A 12,313-nucleotide genomic window follows, 5' to 3' on the forward strand; every position below is an offset into this window, starting at 1 on the left:
GGGGGGGGGGTTAAGGGAACAAACTCCCATAAATTTTTTATGGGATGTACAAATTTCACTGTTATTATTTTTTTCAGATGTCCCTACCATAAGAATAGCACAATAGCATTTTAAATAAAAAATGTTCAATATGTTTCGATATCTTATTGTAAAAAATCGATTTCCATTTTGTAGCTTCAAAGGGCTGTAACTTTTTTATGTGCACATTTGCACTAAGGTAAGTTAGGTTTAGTCGAACTATCCTGGTCCCAGAATATGAGATTTATTTTATGACCTGTATTTTTGTTACATATAATTATAAATGTATATTAAAATATATTTATATTGTTACAAAACAGAAATATATAAATAAACAAACAAATTAATATATTGAACCGTGCTGACCTTAAATAAAATAATTCAGGCAAATCTTAGAAAATTTAAAAATATATACTTACATCACAAACTTCTCCTGCATATTTTTCTTCCCACCATTTTCTTTTAATTCGTTGCAATTCTCCGTTTTGTTGTAATTTTATAATTGCTTTATTTAACGGAGCTAACAATGGAGATCCTAAAAATAATATATAATTTGCAAAAAAAATATTTTATTTAAAAATAGGAATGTAAGCTTTATTATTATTTTTTTAAATCAACAAGCAAAATTGTTTTTATCTAGATCAAAGGAATATTGAGTGAATTTGACGCGATATTAACTTCGATAAAATATGCTGGCTGAAGTGATACCACGTATTAAGTGTGAAAGATATTATGACTTTATTGGCTCTAAGAAAACAAAATTAAACAGTAAAATATAGGATAAGTCCGTTTACACTTTGAACTGTCTAAGCTTGATAAAGCGACACAGAGAACCACTGAAAGAGATTGTTGCACTCTATTGTTGCAGATTGTTGCACTCCGTCTTGGTGGTGGCTGGATGACGACTGCCCATTTTTCGTATGAGATATGTAGATATATCGGTATAAAAATACCACGTTGCCGCGTCATCAGAAAAGTCATTAAAATTAAAACAAACTTGAAGAGGGCATAAGCATTGAGAAAAGAAAATAAAAACAACAAAACTAATTCAACTCTGTGGACTCATACTAGTTACAAGTTACAATGCTTTGTATTGTTATTACCTTTTTTAACAGCTATTCCAAAACCTTTCTGGTCTAGTTCACTACCATATTGGGATAAATTACAATGTCTCCTTACAGTATACTCAATTGTAGCTGATTCCATAAAAAAAGCATAATAACCTTCAAGTACTCTGGCTATTCCATCTGCAGTTGATGGTGCCATATCTTCTGGGTGGTCGTTCATATATTTAGCCACTTGTTGGTAGTAGAAATTTTTAGAGCTCTAAAAATGAAAATCCAAAAATTATTTAAAACCAGCTGAAAATTCGAGCATTATCATAACGAAAACTTTGTTTATTTACCTATTTTAATTCATAATGTGGAAAATTGCTATTATGAAAAGTTGTTTAGAATTAAAAATTTTATTTTAATGCGCAATTATATCATTCTAATTTAAAGGTTGTGAACTATAAAGGTACTTTACTCTTGATCGAAGTACATATTTTTTATATACCTCATATAAAATTAATAAAATTTGATATATGATGGTTGCATCATAAATATTAGACCATGATGAGCTTTTTATGAAGAATAACTTTTCTTCGTCAAATTAAAAATAAAAGAGTTATAAGTGAAAATGTTGTTGGTATCCATAATTTGAGAAAAATCTTCAAATATTTTTTTCCATTAGAAGGATGTAATTGTACGTATCAGACCATAATTTTTGAAGTTATACTTCTTTAGGCACGATTTCATTGAGGGTGAAATTTGATTAATCTGCGCGCATGTGCACACCGACAGTATGGTATTAGTCGTTATACGGGCTCTGATTGGGTGTTGAAATTATCTGTCAATAATTGTTCAATATGGAGGTTATCGGTAAACAAAAATATTGTATATATTAGTTTTTATTGTTGTGAGGACAGAAATAAAATCAAATTTATAATTATAGTGACTTTTTAAATATTTTTGAAAAGCCGCAGGTACGTAATTCTAAATGTTTCAGTTGTATTCCAATAAAAAACTATCTTCATACCTATCTGTTTGGAAAATGTAAAAAAAATAATGTAGTTAGTAGGCAATGCTTTAATTTACATAATCTGATTACGAACAAACTTTCTACAAATCTTCATCTAATATATCGTTTTCTTACTCTATATTTTGTCATATAAATAAAGAGTTGACAAAACATTTGTCAATTTGATTAAATTCATATAAATAAACAAAATGTCAAAAAGTTTATGGTGTAAACGTTTAGTTTGTGTATATTCCCACATGACGTATACGCGAATGTGGTGCAGTGGGAAATCGCTTCGACTTTCATACGGTGCGATGGACGTGAAGTGGGTTCAAGCCCCAAGCAAGTTGTTATTTTTTTTTTATTTTTGAAGTTATACTTCTTTACGGGCGTAATGACGGTGAAATTTTATATGGGAAAACCTAGCGACCGGGCGCATGCGCATTATAACTTTGTTCTGATTGGATGTTCAAATGACATGACAAAAATTATCCAATATGGCAGCTGTGGCACAGCTGTGGGACTGTGCATGGTTTGGTTATAATGTATGCTTGTTGCGTTTTAAAATTTGTAGGAAGAGAAACAACAAACAAAAAGTTAGTTAATGGTTATACTGCCTTTTTAAATAGTTTTCATATTATATTTTTGGACTTATTTACATAGAAGAGATGATTGTTGCATGCCAATGTGAAAGCTCATCAAACTGTGCCTAGTATGAGTGCCGCAGATCTCGCTTATTCAAAGCTAAATAATCTTTCACTGGTAAGTGTTTTATAAATAGTTGATCAAATTTTGTTATGATATTTGAACATAGCCACTTTGCACGACGCAAGTGATTGCGAAATTTATTAGTCGTTATACGGGCTCCGATACCTACCTTGAACCTACCAAAATACATAAGTAGTATGTAATATTTTTATTTACATAATTTGATTACCATCAAAATTTCTATCAATATTCACCTAATATATTGTCTTCTTACTCCATGTTTTGTTGTATTTTTTCAATTCTAAATCATTTCAATTCAAAATCAAAATAATTTGATTTACATAAGTTAAAAATGTCAAAAGGTTAATCTGTTTAGTTAGACGATCTTCGCACATAATGACAAGCTGTCTCTGTGGCGAAGTTTTAATGCGGGTGAATCCCAATACAACGCAAATACCAGCCGCGTGGTAAGTTGGTTCGAATCCCAATAGAAACTTTTATTTTTTTATTTTTTTTTTATACATTTTATGATTGTAAGTATATTTATTATATAATTTTATTTTCAGAAAATACGTATTTAGTTAAAAATTTTTCCGACAATTAATGTTCAGAAATCATTTGTGGCATTTTTAATGTGTTTTTTGGTACTGTTTTAATAAAAATGTTTGAGAAGTAGTAAGTATAAATTAATTTAATATTTAAATAAAATATAAATAAAAAGTATATTAATTTCAGTATATATATTAATCATATAATCATATAATAGAAGTATAACTTCTTACGTGCGTACAAAGTACACACACATTCTTTTTTTTATAGATTTTATGATTGTAAGTATATTATTATATAATTGTTTTCAGAAAATAAGTATTTAATTAAAATTTTTGGCAACAATTATTGTTCAGAAATTATTTGTGGCATTTTTCAATGTGTTTGTGTGTGTTTTATTCTTTTATTTTTTTAATTTTTGGTATTGTTTTAATAAAAATTTTTGGAAAGTAGTAGAGAAACTGTTTAGAAGTATAACTTCTTACGTGCGTACAAAGTACACACATTCTTTTTTTATTCCAAACAACATTTTATATAGTCGGTTCGCTAAACTCAGACACAACTGGCTAGTGATTTTAGTCATTAATTTTACCAATTTCGCAAAAAAATAATTAATAATTAACTAACAGTAACTAACAGTTAATAATTACTAAATAATTTGTAATCTTGCCAATTTTGTCAAAATTACCAAAGCAAAAAAAATACCTACTAAAATCACTAGCCAGTTGTGTCTGAGTTTAGCGAACCGACTATAATAACAATTTTCATTTCATAACAAATGGAACAGTCCATTTACCATTTGGTACTCCCATTAAAAGGGAGGCCGTATACTCGTATAAACCTTTTAAAATTAAAAGACGAAGCAAGTTTTTTAAAATTGTTAATAAATTATTGCTTTCAAAATATACTCAAATTGTATTTTTGAACATCGTATTTATTTTATATTAATAATTAAATTCACTATCAAATGTCATTGATATTTTATTAATACTTTATTTAAAATTTAGTTTGACATTCACGAAGTGTCAAACTCAAATAATGTACATAACCTATGCTTTCCTTAACAAATTCAGATTAAAAAACTAGCCTACTTACTAGCAATGATTTCAGCTGACGTTTAGTGAGTCGGCATAAAATAAAAGGATTGTGACGTCACATTTTAGATTTTAATGTCGATTATCTCGAAGAAGGATAGAGATATCGAAATGCCGTTTTCAGATTTGGATTCAGAAGACAAAACTACATAAGAATATCGATAAACTCGCTCTAAGTATTGCAGGAGCGGCAACGCAATAACCCACAGACTTTACGAATTTATAAACGAAAAGTTTTCGTTGAAAATCCTAAGAAATAACTTCTAGATACTGCAGAATTTAAGATTTAGTCTTCCTACAACTACATAAAAACCCAGTAACTTATACTCTATCACATACGCAGACATGATATCAAGAAAAATGGCCAACTACATAAAAAAGTACGCACTTGACTTTCTAGATCATAAGGGTTAATTCGGACCAATAGTCACGTCAAAGTCATAGTCATTGTTCGTCCAGTCGTAGTCGTAAAACTCTATCTATCTAATTAGCCTTCTTCTGTCCATCTTTGGACATAGGCCTCCCCAGTCCTTTTCCATTCTTCACTGTCTGTCGCTACAGTCATCCACCTAGAGCCCACAAGCTTTTTGGTATCATCTGCCCATCTGATTTGGGGCCTGCTTCTGCTTCGTTCATACTTCCACGGTCTCCAATTTATAATAATTTTGTTCCACCGGTTTTCTTTTTGTCTTTCTTATATTGTGTCTGGCAAATCTCCATTTCAATTTTGCAACTTCTTGTCAAGCATCCCTAACTTTAAGTTTTAACCAGTTAAGTTTTATCCCATTAAGTTGTTTATTATTCTAAATAGGAAATAAGCCACAATTTAACATAAAAAAATGATTTTATTGACGTTTCAACTTCCAGCTTAGACGTCGTTATCGGACGTTAATGTAATATTCTGTATTTTGATAAAGACGGCCGAGTTGGATGTCGAAACGTCAATAAAATCGTTTTTTATTGGCTTAATTTTGGCTAAATTTTTTAATTATGGTTTTTTTCGCAATTAGAATAATAAGTTACGTAAATGTCACAAAGAAATAGCTTCATAACAACTTTAAGTTGTTTTAACTGCCATTAATCCCCCTTACCTTTTTCTGTGACGGCGTAAACTCTACACAACAATAATACGGCCAGTACTAACATGAAAGCACATAAAAGTGTAAGACAAATGTATGAATTAGTAAATGATATTGAGGTGTCGAGAAATTGACACAACTTAGCACATTATAGAACATATTATACCATCAACTAGATATCGTAAAATACATCTAGATCAGTGTTTCCCAACGTGGGGACCACGCCCCACTGGGGGCCAATTTGATTGTTAAGGGGGGCAATTCGAACATGAACTTCGACACGAGTTTAACTCTTTCTATCCGTTTTTTAAGATATCTCCTAAAACTTCAAAGAATAATTTTGAAAACAACATTAAAGTCTGTATTTACTGTTCATAATTCAACTACTAATCTTGTTTTTGAGGCTATTTATCAAAATGTCTTTAAGTATTCATCGCTAAAACTGAAAAAAATAATACGATGGGAGAGAATTTAATAAAGCCGTCAATATCAGCATAAACGCTCCTTGAAAAGGATGACAAAAGATGTGAAAGCTATGCCACTCAGTAACAATATTGTTACTAGAAGACAAGACGAAAGGAGTATAGATATTGAAAAACCACTTGTTGAAAAGCTGAAGACAAGAAATTTTTTAATGCAAGTATTAGTGAGTCAAATTTGAGAGAATGAGGCAGTATTAATAACTTACGTAAGATATATTCATAAAGGGCATTTTTTCGAAGAAATGTTCTGTGAAAGATTAGAAAGCACCACTACCTCCACTATCCAAAGCAGGGGCGGCCCGTTGGGGTAGGCAAGGTAGGCGCCGCCTACCCTCTTCAAATGTAGTACAATAATATAAATTATTACTATAAATTACTTATTTCAAAATTGTAATTTATAAATTTTGACACAATACCTACAATAAAATAGCAAAAATTATCCAAATTATTTTTAAAAATATCCAAAAAGTTTTCTCCGTATTTATAATTATTGTACGCTCCTTGTAGTATCAGTAGTACTGTATAAGATTCTATATTCTTCCTTGGTCAGGCACTTGAAAACGTAGCCTGAAATAGAACGACGCCAACACCGAATTGACGTGCGATCTCTCTCTGTTTACGCGAGCAGGCCTGGGCCTAGATTCCGTGCAATGTAGATATCTACATGTCGCTTTCTATCGATATTTGAATATCAAAATATTTTAATTTTTAGCTTTAATTGAATTATTTTCTGGTTTTGCTAGGTTATACTCTAATTGATAAACTAGAGCAAAACTAGAAAATAATTCAATTAAAGCTAAAAATTCATATATTTTGATATTCCAATATCGATAGAAAGCGACATGTAGATATCTACAGTGCACGGAATCTAGGCCCTGCTGCAGGTCTGCTGGTAGCGACCGTATTCTACGATTTTGAAAGGGCGGATATAGGCACAGAGTCTTATAGCAGGACCTACAAAATTTTATCAGTTGCTTCTCTTGTGTCTTGTGAAACTCGGCTGTCCCAAGTAGAAACACTGTAAGCGCCAATTCGAAAAATGTTCACCAGAGTAGAAAACGTAAAGGACTCAACTTTTCAAATTTCTATTTTGTTTGAAATAAAAGTAAACACACATTAATTTAGTAAAAAATACTCCTGTTTTTCAGTAAATATTTTTATGTCTGAATTTTATTTCCTGACTAGGTTTTGAACACATAGGTACAGTGTTTTTATTTGGGAAACCTGAAAATACAGTATGAAACTTCCCACTTTTTAAAGACATTAACTACCACAAATGATACTTTATTCAAGTTCATTTAATAAATATATAACAAATTGCAGCAATTTAATGGTCAGTGTCTGGGTCATGTAATTGCTGTCATCCAGGGTTATGGAAAAGCTTGTCCACTAGTGTCTCTGAGACTGACCAAGTACGCCAAAACGATCATCCGTTTTCAGGCATCAAAGAAATAAGTTTCTCTATTATTTCTGTATAGGTACATATTTATACAAATTATATTAAATTATCTATATAAACTAATTATATTATGCAGTTTTTAATAAAAAATTTTCGTTTATTGTCATAACTTTGTATATATAGGGTGTCCCAAAAGTAGTGGAACGGTCGAATATTTCGCGAACTAAACATCGGATCGAAAAACTGAAAAATACGTGTTCAATCATTTTCAAAAATCTATCCAATGACACCCAACACCAACCCCCACTACACCCCCTGGAGGTGGGGTGGGGGGTAACTTTAAAATCTCAAATGTAAACCCCTAGTTTTTCTTGCAGATTTGGATTCGTTACGTAAAAGTAAGTAACTTTTATTCAAGGCATTTTTTCGAACTGTGGATAGATGGCGCTATAATTGGGAAAAACTATTTATCCTGATACCATAGGTAAATTATAGAAACGGTCTAATATCTCGAGAAATACACTTCCAAATGAGAAACCAAAAAACAGGTTTTTAATATTTTTCGAAAACCTATCGATAAGCACCAAAAATGACTCACCCCCTGGAGGTTGGGAGGGGGTAAATTTAAAATCTAAAATAGCAACCCCCACTTTTTATTGCAGATTCGAATTCGTCATGAAAAATTAAGCAACATTTATTCGAAACATTTTTTAAAATTGCTGATAGATGGCGCTAATAAATCGTATTCTTCCAATTAAAGCGCCATCTATCAACAATTCTAAAAAATGTTTCGAGTAAATGTTGCTTAATTTTTCATGACGAATCCGAATCTGTAATAAAAAGTGTGGGTTGCTATTTAAGATTTTAAAGTTACACCCCACCCCACCTCCAGGGGGTGGGTTGGAGGGTCATGTTTAGTGTTATTCGATAGGTTTTCGAAAAGTATTAAAAAATTTTTTTTTGGTTTCTCATTTGGAAGTGTATTTCTCGAGATATTAGACCATTTCTATAATTTACCTATGGTATCAGGATAAATCGTTTTTCTCAATTATAGCGCCATCTATCCACAGTTCGAAAAAATGTCTTGAATAAAAGTTGCTTACTTTTACGTAACGAATCCAAATCGGCAAGAAAAACTAGGGGTTTCCATTTGAGATTTTAAAGTTACCCTCCACCCCACCTCCAGGGGGTGTAGTGGGGGTTGGTGTTTGGTGTCGTTGGATAGATTTTTGAAAATGATTGAACACGTATTTTTCAGTTTTTCGATCCGATGCTTAGTTCGCGAAATATTCGACCGTTCCACTACTTTTGGGACACCCTGTATAATATTTATATTAAGGTTTAGTTTTACAGCTTGTAGTTTTTTTTATTAATTTGGGCTACTATTATAAAGTATTCTTACTCAAAATTCAGCCGACCTACAAGTGAAAAATCGACTAAATTCTATAATTTTGCAATATTTTTGCAGCATCTGTGTTTCTAATTATTGGTCAAGGTTTACCAAACATTATTTTGTAGATTTTTTTAAGAACAAAATTCATTTTGTAAAGACTATTACGAATTATAGTAACTTAAACAATTAAATTGTTTATAATAAATTCTCGTCACATCCGGCGCAAAAGAAAGTTTTAAATTCGAATTCAGCAGGTCAAAATATTATTCGATTTTTATTCATATTTGATAATTAATAGGTAACACCCAGTTTAATTTTAAAAATATATTTTAAATAATTAATACAATAAACTTAAATATTTTATACACGACAAATTTCTACTTCACTTATCACAGTCACCATCAATAACTAACAAACAACTAAAAATTGCCTTGGAAATATCAATGATTTTGGCGAATGTAAAATGTAAATAATGCGATTCCCACGGTAAATCACTGTAAATCCCAAAAACCAAATAAAAACACTGTATATCCCGTATTTACAGTGTTTATACTTGGGGATATGGATATAATGTGTTTTAAATTAGTGAAGTGAAGATGGAATGTGATATAATGTGTTTCATAGCAATGTCAAATTGTGGTTCTACTAATTTTTTATTTTTTTCTTCCTTGGTAATTGGTAGATAACAACACCCTGAATCCAAAAATGCAATAAAATTGGTTTTGAAAAAAAAAATGGATATACATACAGTGTTTCTACTTGGGGCAGCCGAACTGTTTTAAATAATTGTTTTTTGATTTTGGCTGTTATTAGTAGGTTAAATATTGAATAAAACTAGGTAGGACAATTTAAATTTGTTTATGAAAACTGAATAATAAACAGGTAAATTTGAGATCGGTCTATTGAAGGGCATTTTAATTTTATATTAATTTAGTAATAATTCACTAATGACAAATAAATCTGTGAATAGTTATTTGTCAGTCGTCCATTATATTTTTATTGTGTTTCATTACAATTTGGATAATTTAAAGTTAAACTGACGAATTGTGTTATTAGATTATATAGATAATTAAAAATTTAAAGCGAGGTTAATTGGTAACTTATCAATTTACTCGAAGAGTAAATTATTATTTGATACATAAATAAAATAAGTAATATTTGACGTTGTTGAAACGTAGGTGTGTTAGTTTTATTTGTGGAAAAACTTTAGTCATCGAATATGAATATTTTAAACGATGTAATATGCAGTTTGATCGAGACGCCTTTTTCAAGGCGCCAAAATCAAGAAAGAGCAGAAATTATTTCAATGGGCCGGCCTTTACCAAATTTAACAATTTTATCCACAGATAAGGCAAAAGACAATCGACCATTTTCGAAATCGTTTAAAACGATATGGTATGAAAATCATAAATGGCTAAGCGGAAGTTATTTTAAAAATTCACTTTTCTGTTGGCCTTGTCTGTTGCTCTCAAATTTGAAGCAAAATGTTTGGGTGAGTCAGGGATATTCAGATTTGAAAAATATATCAGCTAGTGTAAAAAAACATGAATCTTCGAAAGAACATTTAAACAAAAATTGCTTAGGTTTAAAACGGTTAGAAAAAAATTAACAAACTATTGACAGTGCTTTAGCTGGACAAATTTCTCTCTAATATATATAATGAAGAAGTTGAAAAAGATTGAAGAAGTTGAAGAAATTGATGTTACAATTCTGTTAGTAAAACAAGAACTTGCATTTCGCGGTCGTGATGAGAGCCATAATTCTTCAAACATGGGTAATTTTAAAGAAATTTTTAATTTAGTAGTTAAACGCGATCAGGAAATCCAGGATCATGTTAAAAAATAGAAGGGGTGTTCACGGGTTTGTCAAAAATAATACAAAATGATTTAATAGATTGCCTTGCCGATTACGTAAAAAATGAAATTTCAACAGAAATTAATGAAAGCCAATTTTTTTCTATACTAGCGAACGATACTACTGATATAACCGAAAAATCACAGTGTACTTTAACAATCCGTTTTGTTAACAAAGTTGGTCAGGTAACAGAAAGATTTTTAGGGTTTTTTGATGTTAGCGAGAATAGATCTGCAGACGCTCTATATAGTTTAATTTCAAACGTGCTTGAGCCATATGATTACAAAAATAAATTAATTGCTCAATTTTACGATGGGCAAGTTTAATGGCTGGCTCTTTAAACGAATTACAATCAAAAATTAAAGTAGATGCTCCAAAAGGAATTTTTACACATTGTTGCGCTCATAGATTACATTTAGTATTGCAAGACGGCTCAAAATGTATTACAAATTGTATGATATATTTTGTCGCCTACCCGAAGTATATGTGTAGCCTACCCGCATACTGAGGTCACGAGCCGCCACTGATCCAAAGGTTTTAGTTGTTAATGATATACCAAGGAAAAATATCATCTTGTGCTGTAGATGTTGCTCCTAATACGATGGGCAAGAAAAATGGCTGCTTAAAATTTATGAAAGATACGAATCCAGAAATTATTCTTCTGCATTGTGTTATTCGCAGGAAAAACTCGGTAGCTAAAAACATCTCGCCTGTTCTAAATGGAATATACATACTACATTCAGTAATAAAGTGTGTTAATGCTATTAAAGCTAATGCCAAATGTGAGCATCTCTTCAATCTACTTTGTGCAGAATATAATGAAGACCATATGAGAATTTTACTTAATACTGAAGTAAGATGGCTATCTAAAGGGAAATGCTTGAAAAGATTTATGGAATTGTTTGATATTCTTAGTGATTATTTTAAGCGACAAACCTGAAATAAATATCTATCAACAATCTATGATAAAGCACTTGTGAGCTATTTAGCCAATATCTTTGAAAAACTAAGCAACTTCAAGGAACAAATAAAACTCTTGTCGATACAAAGCAAAGATATTTGGTTTCATTACCCGTATTGAGTTATCTCAGAAACATATTAACAAAACTTTGAACCGTTTCATTGGCTCCAAAAATGTGAGATATTGATACCGGTTTACTTATTATTGTCAATCATCTGAATATTCTTCTGGTTTATTTAAAGGAAAGATGTACTGACAAAACTGATTTTTAAACATGGATGATGCAGCCAATGTTAGTGGATTTGTCTGATATATCAAATATGCATATGCAGTATCAAGAAGAACTTGCAGAATTGCAAAATGATAAGTTAGTTAAAACTTTATTTAATATAAAAGGAGCGATGTCATGTCTTTGGGAGAAAACAGAATTCTAATTCCCAAATTCAACCAAACATGCAAGAAAACTGTTGCTACCATTTTCATCTTAATATTTAGCTGAATGTGGATTTAGTGCTGTAAATAATATACTAGTAAAAAAACAAGAATCGGCTGGATGTAACACAATGTGAAGACTTGAGACTGTAGCTAACCAAATTGGAACCTTATATAAAATCTCTGTGCAACAAGCATCAAGCGCAGTTTTTCATTTTTAGTCCAGAAAGCCACTGCGCATCCGCTAGGGAAAATATTCTAATTCGGATTTTTTGCACAATAT

General features: G+C 30.9%; 1 protein-coding gene across 1 annotated transcript in view; it reads right to left on the reverse strand.

The window, feature by feature from the left end:
• LOC126881309 (glutamate receptor ionotropic, kainate 2-like) overlaps positions 1-12,313 on the reverse strand; it is a 136,068-nt gene that overhangs the window by 5,899 nt on the left and 117,856 nt on the right. Inside the window, exons 11-12 of the mRNA XM_050645516.1 lie at positions 1,122-1,344; positions 438-553 (exon numbers count right to left, since the gene is read on the reverse strand). Coding sequence (XP_050501473.1) covers positions 438-553; positions 1,122-1,344 — 339 coding nt within the window. The remainder of the gene's footprint in view (positions 1-437; positions 554-1,121; positions 1,345-12,313) is intronic.

Source organism: Diabrotica virgifera, chromosome 3 (genome assembly GCF_917563875.1).
Source record: "Diabrotica virgifera virgifera chromosome 3, PGI_DIABVI_V3a".
Taxonomy (NCBI): Eukaryota; Metazoa; Arthropoda; class Insecta; order Coleoptera; family Chrysomelidae; genus Diabrotica; species Diabrotica virgifera.